General features: G+C 55.8%; 2 protein-coding genes across 2 annotated transcripts; one reads left to right on the top strand and one right to left on the bottom strand.

The window, feature by feature from the left end:
- The first annotated feature begins 1,745 nt into the window (after positions 1-1,745).
- Positions 1,746-4,832, top strand: LOC147992843 (uncharacterized). The gene is made up of 2 exons (XM_087532006.1): positions 1,746-2,354; positions 3,796-4,832. Exons 1-2 carry the CDS (start codon positions 2,074-2,076, stop codon positions 4,652-4,654), a joined length of 1,140 nt encoding a protein of 379 aa, XP_087388132.1. The 5' UTR covers positions 1,746-2,073; the 3' UTR covers positions 4,655-4,832.
- Positions 4,833-9,251, bottom strand: LOC147992842 (protein INCREASED PETAL GROWTH ANISOTROPY 1-like). Its single transcript, XM_087532001.1, has 6 exons — positions 7,719-9,251; positions 6,630-6,761; positions 6,355-6,536; positions 6,127-6,238; positions 5,166-5,300; positions 4,833-5,079 (listed from the first exon to the last, which is right to left on the bottom strand). The coding sequence occupies exons 1-6, from the start codon at positions 8,907-8,909 to the stop codon at positions 4,951-4,953; spliced, it is 1,881 nt and encodes a 626-aa protein (XP_087388127.1). The 5' UTR covers positions 8,910-9,251; the 3' UTR covers positions 4,833-4,950.
- Between the last annotated feature and the right edge of the window lie 8,832 nt (positions 9,252-18,083).

Below are 18,083 nucleotides of genomic sequence, written 5' to 3'. Positions count from 1 at the left end.
CAAAGGCCTGAACCTAGGTAAATTATCGCCATGTGCACCATCCGAATCTCTCACGTGTTTGCTATCTGCAGATGGCATTGTCTGGAATTTACAACGGCGGTAGGATCAATCGTGCTCCTAGAGCTTCCCTCAATTGCTCGCATCATGGAGAGGAGGTGGTGATTCCATCAAGGGTACCTTCCCGATCTCATTGAGCCTAACACCATTCATGCGCTTCAGCTTTTGGAGCATCCTGACTCTATGGACCACGGTCGCACTTATCCTCCGTGTTGTCTCGCCTCTGCTACTCCGGTGAAGGGATGGTCGTTGGTGCCATCGCCATCATGACAAGGACCGCCCTCCCCTTTCCCTTCTTGCGCAATGGATGTGACTTTGTTGGTGACGATGTCTCTGTTGTCTCCGCTGGCTCGGAAAATACGATGACCAGGGAGGAGGACACATTGGTCGGGAGTCGTTAGGGTTTTGAGAGAAGGTGAAGAGATCAGTGGCGAGAAGAGACTACACGGTGGCGGCACTCCGCTGGAGCGGCAAGCAACCGGTCATCTGAAGTTGTTGCGGTAACTACCTTGATGAATGAGTCAACAACAACGATGAAAACCGAAACGAACCAAACAGAAAATCAGTTGGCCAAATAAAACCATCTGTGTGGCATGCCAATTCAAGACGAATAAGTGAGTCCGATCGGTGAAAGCGCCTAAAAAAATTAAGAGTTAAATAATGACACAAGTTTAATTAAATCAGGAAGTCTCACTAGATGCTATATTTGTGTGATCTTACATTGAGATCCGTGCAAACATTTCTTTTAGTTTCTTTTTGCTTCTTTTTTATATGGTGTGTCACTTGACGAGTTTCAGTGGCTGAGATCTAGCCATATCCTAGTTAAATTAAGTAAAAATATGAAAGAAAAAAAAACTGCTAAATACTTCCTTAGTAAACTAATATAAAAGTGTTTAGATCACTACTACTTACAGATGGAGTAGAAAATAAAGCATGCACGTGTCCGTACGGTTATCCATCGGTAAGGTCCAGCACATGCTCGCAAAGCACACTACGCATGGTAAATAAAAATAAAAATAACAGGCTACGGGAGCTTAGTCCAAGCACTCCATTAATCAAGTGTGCTCACGTACGCTCGCTAGCTGGGTTAATGCTCCACCGACCGAGCCGCCCTACCTTGCCACGATGCGATCACCACCTCGTCCACGTACCAGAGCGTTTTCTTTCTCGAATCAGTGGCCAGCATGCATCCTCAAGCTAGATCGAGGTATGGGTCTGACCTGACGTCGATGAGAAGTTGACGTGCACTATACATTGTGTTGGTCCACGTACGTACGTAGAGTCACGCCGTCACCTTAACTTTTTTTCCATATATATCATGCGTGCGATGATTTCTCGAGCTATTTTATGTCTTAATTTATCAGCTGGTTCGAGCAATCTAGAAATGAATTGAAGCATAATGAACCACCGTAGGGAGGCTCTCTAGTCACCATTAAATTGTGTACTACTCTACATAGGAGTGCACGATGGTTGCATTTGAGTTGAACTTGATTTCCTCCGTAGCGGAAACAGCTGGCCTTGTACGACAGGAGGCCATCGAGTTCGGCCACGTTATGAATGCCACACGTACACAAGTTTGGAGCTGGTTGAGCCGAAAACAGAGGAAGCAGTGCTACAATTATTTATTTATTTTTTGATCTTGGTTGTCCTTGTGGTGCCTAAGTTCAGGTAACACATGGTTAAACGTCGCCGTTCAGGCAGCCAAGCACTGGTTAATCTGCGCGCGACAGGAGCACACGCACGGATCGGTCGTAGTGCACGGCCACGTACCACCCCCAGGCGCGACGATAGCTGTCCGGCCGGTCATGGCGGCGCGCCGCCGCTTATAATCAACCAGCCTTTTCGTGCTACCGTGCATGCCTAAACCCTCCCTCTCCACCCACGCCCACGGCCCACCCAGGTGCTCTGCTCTGCCTCTGCTCTACACGTCGGCCGAACCCAACCCAACTTTCATTTCTTCTTCCCCCGCCAGAAAACACGTACCCTCCGGAACTCTGGTGCACCCTCGCGTGGACGATGGGGGAGGTGGCGGCGACGACCGCAGGAGACGGCGACGGGGCGGCGGTGAGGAGGGCCGTGAGGCGGCTGAGCCTCGGCGCCGCGTCGGAGGTGGAGAGGGCGGAAGCGGCCGGGGAGGTCGGGAGGCTGGCGCGGTCGGACGAGCGGACCAAGCGCGCCCTCCCGGAGCTCGGCGTCGTGCCGCCGCTCGTGTCCATGCTCGCGGACGCCGGGGCAGGCGCCGGTGCACGTCTGGCCGCCGCGCGGGCGCTGCTCGAGCTCGCCAGAGGCACCCACAGGTCAGTCAGTCACTGCCTCCTCCTAGATCGCTGCTGCTGTGAGTTCTCGCGCGCCATGCCGTGCTGTGCTGTGTCCAGTATGATACGATCGGTCTCCTGCCCATTGATCTTCCCCGTGCAAATCGTCCGGTGAATTAGCAAGAAATCAACCGACCGAGCAGTGTATCATGGTCGTTCTCGCATGCTCCCCGACATGAACACAGTTTTTTCACATGTGATCTTCTTTTTCTCCTTCTAGTATGATTCCACGGAAAGCACTAACCCAGCCTTGACAATGACACAGTTTTTTCACATGCTCTGCAGTCAGTGTCGCCATGCACAATTAGTCGTCGCCCACAAGAATTCCTCAACATGCACAGCATTTTCCTTGCATATTAGGCGAGGGGCCCGTGCTAACCTTTGGCTGTTCTTCTTGGAACCTAGTGTTGGATTAGCTGCGGTATCAGAGAATCACATGTTGGCTTTGAGAAGAAATGTCAGCACTCTATCTGACTCTGCATACAATAATTCATTTTAGTAGTAGTTCGTTGGATGATTAGGCAGGCCAGACGTAGGTACAATGTTTGGCAGCAGGGTTGCTGCAATTTGACTTGCGACGCTACATACCAAACTGTGCCAACAATCTAATAATGTACTACTACTATATGAAGTGCTATTCTCCTTCCCTTTTTCCTCTTCTCCCTCCATGGAAAATCCTGCCTAACTATAGTAACACATTTGCTCCGTTTGGATAAGATATGTCAAGCAGAGGCCAGAGGAAGTGGATGTTATGATGATGGAGACCCTGCACTCAGTTTTGCATGGCCACCACGAACACAGAAATAGTGCTTCAGTTGAGCTAGTGGTGAGACTCAAGTGCACGATACGACAGTGATCGACAAGGGTTTTCACTTTCAACGAGATGACAGAAAATTGAAATGAATTCCTGAAAGATTTAGTTCCAGCGATTTCGTTTTGCGTTTCAGTCGCGCACAAGAATTCAAATGAATTTCAAAAATCCAGAAAAAAATGTTGAATTTCAAATCACCGCTGTTCCGGTCCTTTGACCCAAATGCAAAACGAAACCGCTGGAACTAAATCTTTCTGAAACCGAAATTCAAAACCGTGGCGCCAACTCGCCTGCCTAACGAATCCCAGCTGTGCACGAAGACCACAAGAGTCTATGCACGCAGAACCCATCTACTCGCTGGTAATTTGCTTGATCGGTTGATCCAAATAGTGTTTGGTGCATTAATCCCATTCCCACATTTTTCAATCAGTTCTTCTTCCTCGTATTTTTTCCATCAAAATTTCTTAAAAAATAAATCTAACCACGCGCATAAGAGATCTTGTGCTCAGCAGATGCTAGAACTATTAATCTCATTTTCAGCACTTGTGTTGTGTGATTGTGGCATGGTTGATCCTCTGAAGAAGCATGCCATTGTTGATTTTTGGTTTTCAGAAACAAGGTGCACATAGTGAAGGCCGGCCTTCTCAAGAAGCTGCCGAAGCTCATGGACCTGTCAACAAGCCACGACCTCGCGCTCCTCCTCCTCTCCGTCTCCTCGCTGGCCAACACCGACTTCCCGCTCTCCACGGCCGACCTCCTCCCGTTCCTCGTCGCAACGCTCGGCGCCGCCGACGTCCCGGCCGACACGAGGCTGGCGTGCCTGGCCGCGCTCCGCAACCTCTCCGCCAAGCTCGAGCACGTCCGGGCCGTGGTCACCAGCGGCGCCGTGCGCGCGCTCCTGGCGCCCTCCCTGATGGAGCATACGGAGACGACAGCGGAGGCGGCGTTGGCTGTCCTCGCCGACGTGGCGGCGGCGAGCGCGGCGGGGAGGCGGGAGATGGCGGAGGACGAGGAGGCGCCCAGGGCGCTGGTGGAGGCCATGGCGCGGCACGAGAGCGCGGGGTGCCAGGAGCACGCGACGTACCTGGTCATGGCGCTCGCGCACGGCGGCGGCGGCGGCCGCGCGCTGCTGCGGCGGATGCGCCAGCTCGGCGCCGTGCAGGCGCTCCTCGAGGTGTCGCTGCTCGGGAGCCCCCTCGCGCGGAGCAGGGCGGCCAAGATCCTTCAGTGGTTCAAGGACGACGGGCAGGACCGGATCAGGGCGCACTCCGGCCCGCGCATGGAAGCGTGCCATGGCAACGACGGTGGTGCCGACGGGACGAAGGCTTGCCGGAGCGCCGTGGACAGGATAGTGAAGCAGAGCCTGGACATGAACATGAGGTCCATCATGCGGCGAGCCACGGCGTCCGTGGACATGACCAACGCCAAGCAGCTAGTGGCCAGCTCTAGCTCCAAGAGCCTGCCTTGCTGAACAATGTGCAGAGTGCTCAGTTCTCTTTCTATGTTTCTTTCTAGCTTGTCAAAATTTGCCACTGATTTTCATCTTAGCGTGTAAATTCAGATAGCAACATATCATCTACACATGATCGCGCATCCATGTTCTCGGGTATTAGTTCACAAGTTATAGCAAACACACTGACTCTGGAAGATTTCAGTGAGAGCAAAGAAGTGTTCATTGATGATAAATTTTGTGAAAGTGTTTTCGTTACAGGAAACATATGAACTTTCCTCTGACAACGAATAGTATATGGTAGGTACTCTCAGGTCTCAGCTTCTGCCAGCGGCGAGCCTTTGCTGTTGCAGGTGCTGCTGATCCCGCTGCGACTGGAGAGCGTTCGCCTTCTCCTTGATCTCCTGGAAGGCCCGCATCGTGTCGCCGTCGAATCCGCCAGCGAACTGCATGAAGCAACATGAATGAGTACCATGTCCAAAAATGGGGATAGAGTGAGTGTAAGAGAAAATGGAGGAGCTGGGGGGTGTACCTGGTGTACTCTGAAGGCGAATCGGACTCCCTGGAGCATGAGCTCTTCTTCGTCGGGGCCGCCCTGTGTGGCCTCGAGCTCGGAGGAAACCCTTCTCAGATACTTCCTTGCTAACTTCACTGACTGGATTTTGATCTGCAGCATCAAGACACACAACTTGTCAACCGAATGCCATTTTGTTCACAGAAACTAGTGGTGACTGTCACTTGCTGCACTTGCTCAGCTTACAAAGCTTTTCATCCAGTTAATTTACAGACCAGTTGTGCGGTACCTAGAAAAACAAACATTTTCCTACCCAAAGTTGCAGACCAGGATCATTGCCTAGTTTAAGAGCGGAATCTCAATGGAGACAATGCACATGTAGCAGGTACGCAAAGGACATTTTTCAGAAAGTTTATGAATGAGAATATTAGCCTAGTAGCAGCAGCAGTGACAAATGAAGAGATATTGGGTACACTTGCACATACCCAGGATCAACTCAAAATATTCTATCCTACTGAAAATCCATCTGCTACATAAAGAACTATAGTATCTAGGACCAATAGTTAGATGGCTTGATGCCATTTGTTTGCCTTTTTGATTAATTTCCTCTAACGGTTGTAAATAAGGTAAAAGAAAATTCTAGCACCAATATGATCAGTGTGTTCAGATTTGCGTCTTTGTTTCAGAAGGTGGTACTATTATTATTTGACACTAGTTACTGCAAAAAACAAAAACAAATTCACTACATTCGAACACCGACACAAGCCATAGCATTCTCAATGCGCCGAAATCAGCAGCATCTTGGTGCCAAGACCATGTGCCATATAGCTAATAGCATTCAAATGATTGATCTATATTGGTGCCTTTGTACCTAGTGCATCATTCTATACTTGGGCTAGGTTCTAACAAGAAATTATGCTTGTTCGAATGATTGATCTGTTTGTCTGTAAGTCATGTGCTACTAGATAACTGAATTTACCTGACTGACAATTCCGGTGTCCTGCATCCACTCCCATGGGATCTGGTACCCTCGGTAGCGGTTCATGGCGCCGTCGCGCACACGAGACAGGCTGTACACCCCATGCTCCAACCTGCCAACAACCATGAACGATGATGAGCACAGGGGCAAGCAGAAGGCAGATTGAAGCTGGTCATTTGCTCATAGGTAGAAGAAGATGCATGATAGTACAGGAAGAGAACGGCTTACTTCTCAAACAGGGCCTGCATCTTCTTGAGAGCAGAGGCGCAGGGCTGCCGGGGATCGTCACAGAATGCCGCCGCCTCAGACTCGACCTTCTTGAGGTCGCGGTAGCCGAAAGCCGCCTCCCGGAGCGCGTCCGCCTTCTGCTCCGGCCAGTCGAAGTGCTTGAGCACCGCCCGTTCATCCACCTGGAATTGAAAATGCATCAGTCACCTAGCCCTTGACAAGATTCACTGAACTTGGGACGACGGAGGGCGCAGGCGAGCTTGGTTAGCACGTACCAGGCGTGAGAGCTCGACGTCGAGCCACTTGACGAAGGTGACGACGTCGTCGATGTCGGCGAACGCGGCGCCCTCCACCTCCTTGATGAGGAAGCGGATGAAGTCGCCCTGCCTCTCCACGTCCGACCTGATCTGCAACCCCCCACACATCAAACAGTTCGTCAGGCTTAATTAATTATTACTCCCATCAATCCAAGCATGATCAAGAAGCAGATCAGTCTAAAAAAGCATGATCAAGAACTTTTAGGGGAGCAGTGGCACATGGTTTGATTTCAAATCAAAGTTTCAAACTCTCCTCGCGCGGCTCTCGAGAGGAAATGGCGCGAAGCAACGGTCAAAGCCTCAGCACCTGGCCCCAACGGCTAGTAGACAGACAGGTCCACGAGACTGTGCCGCTGCTGACCGCTCCCCTCCAGCAGTTGGCACTACCGGTAATGATATTTGAAAAAAGAAGAAAGTCTCTCTCTGGTCAGCGTGCTCCCTGGGCCCTACGAGCCAGTCTGACAAGAGCAACTTTTCCCGGATCCACTGCAACCTTACCAATGCTGCCATTGTTTTTTCCTCTTCTTTTTTTTGTTCCCAATCTTACTGAGTTGAGTTCCTCCAAAAACCACAAAAATCCAAGAGAAAGAAAGAAACGAACGCGTGCGTGCGTGCGTGAGGAGGTGGGCTTCTCCATGGAACGCGGGGTGGCGAGCTCGAGAAAGACGAGCCTGGAAAAAGGCCCATGTTTCTTTCTTTTCACCTCTGTATTTATCTGTGTGTTGTTCAGCCGCATTTATCTGCATCTGTATGTGCCTGTGAGCGTGCACAGTTGGCGCCCCAAAAGACGATAACTTTCTGGTGCTGCGTTCTTGTTCCGCACCGCGTGCAAAGCAAAGCAAAGCAACCACTCTCATCGGCGATTGATTGATTTGATTCACCCATCCAACTAGCAGTTGGCAGCTACTCCGCGTCGGCTTTCGTGAAACCCTTTTTCGGTTTCAGATTTTGTCTAACGCGACGATGATGATTTGGAACAAATGAAATTAAACGGGAGGGAAATGTAAATGTGGGATTCTTTTGGGTGGATTTTTGGGCTTGGCTTACCGCGATGAGGTGGGAGGAGCGGTTCTCGATCTCGCCGATCATGTCCCGGGCGTTCGCCGCGCCGGAACCGCCCGTGCCGCCGGCCTCGGGGCATGCGCCGCCGCCGCAGTCCCTCTTGGAGTCGCGCCGCATCAGCGAGTGGTAGAACTCCACCACCTCCGGGACGCGTCGCACGCACGGGCCAGAAGGGGGCGGCGGGGGTGGCGGGGGCGGAGGGGCCGGCGCGGCGCCGCTTGAGGTCGACGGCGACGAGCTCGCGCTCCGGGTTGCTCGCGTCGGCATTGACGGTGGGGGCGGCGGCGGTGGCGGTGGTATCGGGGGCAGCTTCGAGAGCTGCGGCTTGCGGCCCGTGGATGCCGCCGTGTCGGAGGAGCAGGACGGCGTGGACGAGCCGGACGAGGAGGAGTTGGCCGGCGAGGCACGGGAGGAGCCGGAGAAGTAGGACTTGGGCTTGGCGCGTGTCGGCATTGGCGGCGGCGGAGGCGGTGGTGGAGGAGGGGGAACGGGCTTGCTCGCTCGCTTGGCCGCCGTGTCGCCTCCTCCCGCCATGGAGCCGTCCGACGACGAGCAATCGTCGGCGCCACCTCGCTGCGGCCTCGCCATCTCCGCCATCCGCCTCTCCATCTCGGCAATCCTCTGCTCCTTGCTCGCGACACTGGCGACGGCGGCGTCGAGCTCGGCGCGCAGCCGTGCGTTCTCGGCCTGGAGCCGTGACATGGCGTCCCGGCACCGGCCGAGCTCGCTGCTCTTGGCGGCGAGCTCGGTCTCGAGGAAGGGCACGATGACGACGGTCTCCTTGAGGATCTTGTGCTCGAGCAGCTCGGTGCGCAGGCGGGACTCGCGCTCCTGCAGCTCCTCGACGAGGCGGGCGAGCTCGGCAACCTCTGCCGGCGCCGAGGCCGCGCGCGCCGGCTGCACCTGCGCGGAGGAGCGCGGGAAGTAGACCCCGAAGGAGCGCGCGAAGGAGCTGCCGCCGCCCTTGCCCCCCGAGCTTGGCGGGGCCGGTGAACCCGAGGGCCGGCGGCCCGGCGTCGGCGTCTGCGGCCGGGCCGCCGCCGGGACGTGGGCGGTGTTCTGCGACGGCGCCGGTGCCGGTGCCGACTTGCGCGAGGAGGTGGTGGTGGAGGAGGTCTTGGGCGTGGCCGGGCTGCGCTGGAAGCCCATGGCCGCCTTGACTCTGCCGGCCACCATTGCCGCGGTCCGGTCCGGCCGTGGAAGAAGACGAGACGGGCAGCTAGGATTGCGCCACGGTCATGCTCCTCCTCGCGCTGTGCTGCTTGCTCGCTTCACTCCGTGGCCGTGCGTGCTTCTGGTTGGCAGCTGAGCGGCGAGGCGAGGTGAGGTGTGGGGTGTCGAGCTCGAGGACGGAGGGAGGAGGGAGGTGGGCACGGCGTCCGAGGAACGGTCTCTGGCTTGGCTCGGTTGGTCTGAGCGTTCGGGAGGGAGTGAGGTGGCCGGTGTGAGCGGTAAAATACTGGAGCTGGTCGGGGAGGAGGTGAGGTGGTGGAATGTGAACGTTGGAGCGTTCGATGCACCTGCTTTGGTCGCTCTCGCTCGCACGATCTGAATCTCCAAGTGTCTATGCAAATCTTGACCTTTTTCGCTTTGCATATCCCGTTTCCTCAACAGCTCTTTGGATGTACTCCTAGATTATTAGTCTATTATTATTATCGGTTCATCGGTCTCGGCAGACAGAAAAGTGTAGAGTTTATCTGCTTTACTGCCAAGTGGTAGCTTTTTTCTGTTGCTTCTGGTGAGTGTCGCGGAGTGACTCAACTCTACTGCGGCTAGAAGAAAAGGTCTCGGGTTTGAAATGGATTTGACCCGGACCCGTTGCCGTGGTACTCAACTACAACACTACCAAATATATGTACTATGAGAGTACATTTCATAACGAATCTGACTATATTGATTTGGCATTATAAATGTTGATTTCTTTTATATATTTGGTCAAAGTAGAGATATACTTTGACTTTGAATAGAACTTATATATATGCAGACTACAAAGAAAATGAGAGAGCAGTAGTCTTGATTCTTGAAGATGTCCGTTTTGCTTCGGCATGCTGCTGCTTCATTGATGATCCGCCGGAAGACGACGATATCCAGAGTCTGCATGTTATTTACTCCTGCCGCTACTACGTGCGTGTGTTTCACATCACATTAAACTCTTGAATCTTCAGAAATCTTTGCACAACGCAGGACGTAAATCCCTGGGACGGACGGACGGTTGATGCGACGGTTGGCGAGTGGTGCATCAATGTATGTATATATCTGGCCCATGCCTGCATTAGGGCATCTCCAGCCGTTCGGCCCCCCAGGGCGCCTAAATAAAGCGGCCTGGGGGCGTGTCGGCGCTAGTTCGGCCTCTGGGGGCGACCTAGCTTCCAGTCACGCCCCCAAGCGCCGGCTCCAGGATGCGGGAAATTTAAAACTTGGTCTTTCCCGCCCTCAAAAGACGCCACAAATCCGGCGATCGGACGTAGTCTGGCGTTACAAAAAACAAAGGGTCGCACGCCGCAAGTTCGCGTGCATGATTCACTCGGCAGGGTCGGCTCCAGGCGTTGGTGGAGTCGGCGTGCGCGGGCTCGGCGGTGTCGGAGCTGCTTCGGTGCTGGGCTGTGTATGCGCGGCTTCGGCACTGCTAGGCGGCGACGTAGAGGCGTCGTTCGGGCTTGGCGTCCGTGTGGTCGTGGGCGCGGGAGCTTGCGTCGTCGGCGTCGTCGGCGTTGCCGTCCGCATCTGATTCAGGATGAGGCCGCGCTCCGCCATGTACCACGCCCTGAGCTCCTCGTCGTCGCTCTGGAGCATGTCCGCCCCGCCCATCAGAAAAGCCATGTCGGTGTTCCTCTTCTTCGCGGCGACGTTCGTCCGGAGCAGGTCGAGCTTGATGGCGCTGTTCTTCATCAACGACGACCACCGCGCCTCGGTCTTCTCTTCACGTAGGACGGCCCGGGCCTGGGCGTCGGCGAGGCAATGCTCGATGGACTCCTGCACTCGCGCGGTTGCCGCGTCGGCGTTTTTCCCCTTCTTTGCCAATTTGTGGCCGTCCGGCCGCCCCTCACTCGCGCCCGGAGTCGTCGCGTCTGGCTTGTATGTCTCCTTGGCCTTGTCGAGGGCACGTCGGACTTCCGCCCACTTCTCGCACTTGTCAATGCGTTTGTAGACGTGGAGGTGCTTGAAGTCGGCGTCTTGGTTATCGCCCCGATACATGGCGAACATACGCAGCAACTGCGCGGAGGAACAAACAGTTGGCGGGCGGCGGGCGCAGCCGACGAAGATATGCGGGCGAACGGCGTGCGTACCTGATCCTCAACGCTGGCGCCGCTCTCCGGGCGAGCCGCGACCTCCTCGACGATTCCATGCCATTTGTTGCACGCCAACTGGACATGCCCCCAATGGTTCGCCATCGCCTTGGAGCCGCGCTGCATGTAGACGCCTTTGAAGTACGGGTCGACGAGCTTCCGCTCGTCGAACTCGGCCTTGATGCGGTCCCAGTACGTCTTCAAACTCTGGTTCGCGCCGGTGGTCGGGTCGAGGCAGACGACTTTCCATGCTTCGGCGAGGCATTCCTCCTCCTTGGACGTCCACTTGATGCGCGGTTCGCCTGACCTAGCCGCTCGCTTCTTCTTCTTCTAGCGCCCCTTCATCGGAACAGGAGCCGGCTCCTCCTCCTCCTCCTCCTCGTCCTCCTCCTCCTCCTCGGGTTCCTGCGCTTCGTGCGCGTCCTCACCGTAGACGTAGCCGAGCTCGGCCTCCATGTCGCCGTTGAGATCCACTACCTCGTCCTGGGTGGCGAACCCGGGAGACGCGGCGGCCGCGGTCGATCCTGTCGCGATGATGTCGTCCATGTCGGCTCCTGTGTCGTCTGCGTCGCCGAGGTGCGAGAAGGGTAGCGGACCACGTCAGAGATGGGGCGTCGGTGTGGACGCGTAGGCGGCGGGCGGCGAGTAGTTGTATGGAGGGTACTGCACGCCGACGAAGGCGGGCGAGGGTGTGCGCGTCGCGGGGTGGCCATGGGGGAAGGTCATGTTTGGGTTGAACCCCCCGTGCGCGTCGCCGTCGGCGTAGCCGGGCGACGACGATCCCCATGGAGAGCCGATGCCTTGCTGTCCCCAGGGCTCGTACTGGGCGTGGCTGACGGCAGGTGGATTCATCATCCCCGCGTGGTCGACTGATGAGGAAGACGCCGCCGCACGCGCCGCGTTGTCGCGGGCCTTCTTGGCAATGGCCCTGTTCCGCCGGTCGATGGTGACTGCGTCGCGTCGCTGAACTTCCACCCTCCACTCGGCGCTCGACATGCCCGGTGGCTTCGATGGCGGCGCCCTCGGCTTCCTCTGCTTCGGCTGGGCCCCGGTGCCAGTCGTGGTTGCCGCTGCGCGCGGCATGGCGTACTTCTTCGGCGGCATGGCGGCGACTGGAAGGCGAGCTGGAAGGGGTTTGGCGGGAGAAAGGGAGAGAATGAGGGGAGGAAGGCGAGCGAGCGGGAGAGATGCGAGGGAAAAGCGTCAAGAAATGGCGGGAAAAGGCCCTCGGGTCGCCGCCAGGGCGGGCCCACGCGCCTTTTTCGCTTGCGCCGGCTCCCCAAGCGTCCCCCAGGACGCCGGGTTTGGCCTGAGTCCGCCGGCATCAGTTTTTGCCCGAGCCGGCGAAAAACGGGCTTCTGGAGGCGCGACTGGGCCTTTTTTTGACGTTGGCGCGGCAAAATCGTCTGGGAAGGGTCTGCTGGGGGCACGGCTGAAGATGCCTTTACGAGCAAACTCCTACGGTGATTTTGTTCGTCAGTTGTCTGTTTGGGTCGGTATGTCTGTCCCTTTTGCGTTTGTGTTGACGGTGCGTCCAAGCGTCGATGCATTTTTCGTCCTCACGGTCTGCATGCCTCCTATTTTTTATTTAGTACACGTATGCTTGGTTGCCATACAATATTCTTTTTATGTCATCAAACATATTTTTGATACGTGCATTCATCAAAAAAGAATTTTATATAAGACCAGGTCTCATGAGTTAACATGTGAGACCCATCCTGATAGATGAGGGCATCTTCAGCTGCGCTCCAGGAAGGCCTTTCCAGTCGTTTTTTACGCCGGCGCCAAAAAATCGGCCCAGTCGCGCCCCCAGGAGCCTGATTTTTGCCGGCTTGGGCCGGAAACAGCGCCGGCGGACCCAGGCCGAACCTGGCGCGCTGGGGGGCGCCCGGGGCGCCGGGGCGAACTGTTTTGGCGCGAAACAGCCGCGGGGCCGCCGCGTCAGCGATTCCACCCTCTTCTCGCCCCTTCGTCGTCCTCATCGCCTCGTTTCCCGCGGCGAATCAATGCCAAAACTGCCGCGCCGGTCAGCCTGCGCCATTGATGCCTCACGGGCGGCACAGTGAAGACCGTATGACGCGCGTCCCTCGCTCTTCTTCGCCCGCCACGCGTACTCACGGCGGCTCGCGCGAGCGGCGCCTCGGCCTATATAAGACGCACCCCATCACACTCGGCGACTCGTACTCTCTCGCCATCGTCGTTCCTCCCTCTCCTCTCTCTCGCCGTCGTCGTTCCTCCCTCTCCTCTCTCTCGACGTCTCCAGCACCCATGGCCGAGCGCTTCCCAGGCGACGGCGCGGCGGCGAATGGCTTCGGCCGCCGTCATCTTCACGAGAGCGAGACTCGCCTCCTTTTCGAGGCCGAGTACCCGGTCCCGTCGGACATGCGGGTACCCGGGGCGTGGAAGATCAGCGCCGGCGGCGTGCCGGTGCCCCCGATACCCACCGGCGCGGCGCGGCGTGCGGAGATCGCATGCATCCGCTCGTCCCTGCCGCGTGCGGCGAGGGAGGGGCCACGGTACGTTCCGACAGCCCGCTCTGGGAGCCCTACTTCCGCCGCCGTCACGCCGAGCAGCTCGAGACCACCAACGGCGTCGAGCCCTCCGGCAGGCTCAACGCCGTCGGCCGGCCTCGGTGGTGGGGCATGCTCGGCGCACGTTGGAGGCCGTCCTCGAGTACATCGAGGGCGGCAACACGCCGCGCATCGAGTACCCTGCTCCCCCGTCCTTCACACGCCGTCGGGGAAGCTCCTGGACCTCGAGGCGCATGGAGACCGGGGGTCCTCCTCCTCGTCCGGCGGCTCCCCCTGCCTCCACCTCCGCCTCGTCAAGCCGGAGCCCCAGGGCGCGCCTGTCAGTGCGCGCACCCGCAGCTCCGGCGTCCGCATCGGCGACAACGCCTCCCCCACCGGCCGCTTCGTCCTCGTCGAGCCCAAGCCAGAGCCCAAGCCGGAGCCCGGCCTCCCCGTGGAGTACGAGGAGATAGCCCGGCGTGGCTTCTCCGACAAGGACGCCCTACGGTGGGCGCGGGACGACTACCTCCGCGACGAGATGGTCCGGCAGCGCCGGGCCCTAGAGGAGATCGTCGCCCGCAAGCGTGGGCGCGAGGACGAGCACGGCGTCGTGGTCCTCAGCGACGACGGCGACGACGCACCCGGACCGTCCAACCCGCCGCGCCAACCGGGGGAGGGATGCAGCTGGGACGGCGGAGGCGTCGGCGGGGGCGACGACGACGACGACGGCGGTGACTACACGCGGCTCTACCGCCTCCTCGGCATGTAGAACCGCGTGGGCGGGCGGCGAGGCGGGCGGCGAGGGAGACGGCGGGGGTAGCCCGCGGTAGTTTTTCTCTTTTTTTGTAAAGTATGTTTAAATTTGAACGAACTTGCTGATGTTTGCGTTAAATTTGAGTCGTGTTTGCGCCGTATTTGATTTTTTTAAAAAACCCGTGGGGGCCGCGACTGGGGGGCATCACGCCCCCAGTGCGCGGTTTAGCGCCGGTGCGCCCCCAGGGGGTGATCTTTTGCCCCTCCTGGGGGGCCAACGGCTGGAGATGCCCTGACACGTGACATTTACAAACCACAAAGCATCTACCTCACCCCCATTTGAAATAGGGAGGAGAGATTAGATGATTTATGATTTGTGAATGCCACGTGTCATCCATCAGAGTGGGTCTCACCTGCTAACCCGTGAAACCTGCTCTCATATAATTTTTTTCCGCAATCCCCAATTCTTTGCTACGAGAGCAAGATCAAAGAAAACAAAAACAATAGTTAGACATTTTAGAAGATGTTCAACTTTCATAACTGCTCTCACTAGTTGGACTAATATCTACTCTATGTCTCCATTGTTGATCTGCGGATTCTTGAGCTTCACAACTTTTTTCTTCTTTGATTATAAAAAAGTAGACGTTGCTTCCCCTTTGGTCTCTTCTTTAGTCTCATCTAACTAGAAGTTCATGGACATCTAGCAAATTCCTTTTGATCAAAAGATCAATGTATTCTTCTTCCCAAAATCAAAACTTGCGTCCCTCGTACACACAAATTTAAGCAAATATAAAGCTACTGAAACTGCGTCGAAATCGAGAACAAAACTGAACCAACATAAGCACGTACCCCATCATTTTTGTACTTGATGAACACCCATTAGGGATGTTCCGGCGCCGAAGAGACTCGGTGCACGACCTGCCGCAGACTGTCATCGCACTTTATGAGCAGCAATGGTGAGCCGACAAGCATCTGGGCCAGCACCGAGCCAGGGCGAAGGTCGGCCGTGGCTTTGAAGGCGAACTGATGACAGGGTAGATCCGAGCGGCTAGAGGAGGCCTCAACACCTGCATGCGGCGTGGAGGCACTGCCGAGGCTGTGTGGTCCGGTACCCGACCAATCCATGACAAGGCGCACTCGCCGGCAACCGAAATCGGCAAATCCGGCCGGCAGGATGCGCCAAATCCCGACGTCGCAGATCTACCGCTTAGCGCCCTGCACTGGTCGTAGGGAGGTACAAAGCCGGTGGATGTACTGGGAGGAGGAGGGGAGGGTGTTGGCGAGCAAGGTGACTGGGGAAGATGGGCGGTGGGGGGTGGGGGAAGGGGGTAGGATTTGTGCACGGGCAGAGGGTGTGCAGGGGAAGGGGATAAAAAAGAACGGGTTGTGTCGCCGACTGATGGGCCAGGGTGAGGAGTAGGCGCGCGAGCCGCCTGTCCGCTTCATGTCCGCGCCAATGAAATGAGGCTTAAATTTGATCCGAAAACAGGTCAGCAGGCCGACAAAAAACAGGCGCACGTTTGTTTGAGTCGACGCGTTGGGGTTGCTCGTGTACAAACGGCAGCACGCGGACGAAATGAGTTAGGCCGCGTTGGAGTTGCTCTAACATGTGTACAAATGACAATGATGCGCCGCATGCATTCGTGCGTGCGCGGTGCAGTGGCTGCTGGTGCGCGGTACGTATCATGGCGAATCACCACTGCTGCCGCGATCCGACGAAATCTGGACGACAGCGACGCTTGCATGCCTTTTTGGCATCTCCTGCGTGCCACGGCAAAAACCTTCCTCCCTCCCTGCCTGCCTCTGCCTTGCTGGTACTTCCTTTCTTCAAAATTACTTATCTCAGATATGGATGTATCTAGAACTAAAATACGTCTAGATACATCCATTTCTTAGATACATTCATTTCTGTGACAAGTAATTCCAAACGAAAGGAGTAGACAACAGTGCCTTTCTTAACCGTGGAGTGCCCCGCGTGTCAGCGTCGTGGGCTCGGCGTGCCACCGCACCTGCGACGTGGACCGACGGGCGCGCGCTCTTGCTTCAATTGCTTGCCCCTCTCGGCTCTGCCGCTCTGGAGTATGGAGAGCTTGCGGTTTGGAGCGTGCGAGTGAGCGACGTAGTTGGGCCGTTTCAGAAACAAAAAAAGCAGCGGGGCGGATCGAGCACGGGTCGTCGGAGTAATGGCAGCGGAGCGACGCCGTCGACGACATAAATGCCGGTAGCTGCTACCGGCCCGTTGCTACCGTCACCGGCGCTCCAGCTTTTCTGTTTTTGGCCCTCCTCTCCCGGCCCCGATCGGTTTCTTTCAGCCTCACGTGATCCGATCGGCCGCGCCGGGGGTTCGCATGCCTGTGTAGGTAGTACGTACAAGGATATCCTTGGTTGGAATTTTGAATCCCACCGTCTCTCGTATTCGTATAGGTACGTTATATACGAGTACGTACCATAGCAGCAGGACGTGCGTACGTGCGTGCTCTAGCTGATACCATGATAGGTACGGTGGTACGTGGCGCTAAGGGCCGGCCTGGCTAAGTGGCTATCATCTCGGCTCCACGGCGGTTGGCCGGCCGGCTCATCGGGCGTTGGTGGTAGCCGTTGCGAGCGATGATTACCGGCGGACGTCGCCGGCCGGGTTCAGGCTTCAGAGGAGTGCGTTTCAAGTTGAGAGTAGTGGCATCCTGGCTCCACGGCCGCCGCGCCGGCCGGGATCGGTGCAGCTCATAAACATTTGTCTCATGTGGGGACGTAGGTGGCGCAGTGAGCACTGCGCCACCTACCTAGACAAATGTTTTTTCCATGGCATCGATGCATGCTCACCGGAGGTTGGTGCGAGCGGGGCGTTAACCGTTGGGGGAAAGCAGTGGCATCGACGCAAAGGAAGTATCTCACCCGACATCCGAGGCATGGACCATGCCGGCCGTGCATGGTACTACTACAGTACTGGTACGTGGTATCGCCGCGCAGCAGAAATCATTGTCCGTGCGTGGGCGTTGTTGTCACGGCGCAGGAGCTCCGCTGGGGTGGCGCTATGCTACGAGGTTGTTTCCATCGGCCGGCCGGACGGAGCCCCACAGGTTGGTGAGACCAATCAGTCACGCCGCATGCCGTGGCATGGCGTCTAGCGTGCTCGCTACTTGAAGCAACCACGAGATTAATTCATTGTCCGGCTACGTGTGTATTTTGTCTTCGTTCCAACTCTTTTTGTTTTGGCGACTGCTCTTCATTCGAACCGGGCGACGATAAATGGCCGTTGCACTCCATATATGTAGGCGGCCGCAGCTGCGGTTGAAGACCTTATCATTTTTCATATGGCAAAAGTCCAAAACAAACATTAAACTTGTAGACAAAAGCTAAATGGAATCTGAACTTGTAATACCGAAAATCAGCACATCAAATTTTTTAATCTCGGTCTATTTTAAACCTTATGGCGTAGGAGGACTTGAACTCGGGACAACACACCGATAAGGGGGTCGTCTTGAAAAACTGACAGAAGCGTTCATCTATGAAAGCATTCCTGAAAATATTTGAAATATTTCTTGAAATTTTTTCTAAGCAATTTTGAAATACCGATTATACTTTTTAAACACAAATAATTCAAGAAATTCCAATTTTTTAATGTGACACGATAACATGTTTCCAAATATGTGTATTACATTTTCATAATGACAATAAATATTTTATAAAATTATACGAATATTTTCTTACATTGTTTAATTTTTCATGCGCTTCACCAAGTGATTCATAATCAAGTGATTCAAAAAGTCCATCAGCATTGAGTTTCTTCATGCGATTTACAC

This window comes from Triticum urartu, chromosome 1A, assembly GCF_056163025.1.
Source record: "Triticum urartu cultivar PI428250 chromosome 1A, HENAU_Tu73, whole genome shotgun sequence".
NCBI lineage: Eukaryota > Viridiplantae > Streptophyta > Magnoliopsida > Poales > Poaceae > Triticum > Triticum urartu.
Note: the sequence above shows the minus strand (reverse complement) of the source record. Positions and strands in the feature narration are given on the sequence as shown.

Bases quoted from the DNA above. Each gene is read 5' to 3' on its own strand.
- LOC147992842 (XM_087532001.1), bottom strand. From the start codon at position 8,909: ATGGTGGCCGGCAGAGTCAAGGCGGCCATGGGCTTCCAGCGCAGCCCG. The intron at 6,762-7,718 runs GTAAGCCAAGCC...GGGGGGTTGCAG, and splicing joins GCTCCTCCCACCTCATCGCG to ATCAGGTCGGACGTGGAGAG. The intron at 6,239-6,354 runs GTAAGCCGTTCT...GGTTGTTGGCAG, and splicing joins ATGCAGGCCCTGTTTGAGAA to GTTGGAGCATGGGGTGTACA.
- LOC147992843 (XM_087532006.1), top strand. From the start codon at position 2,074: ATGGGGGAGGTGGCGGCGACGACCGCAGGAGACGGCGACGGGGCGGCG. The intron at 2,355-3,795 runs GTCAGTCAGTCA...TTTGGTTTTCAG, and splicing joins CTCGCCAGAGGCACCCACAG to AAACAAGGTGCACATAGTGA.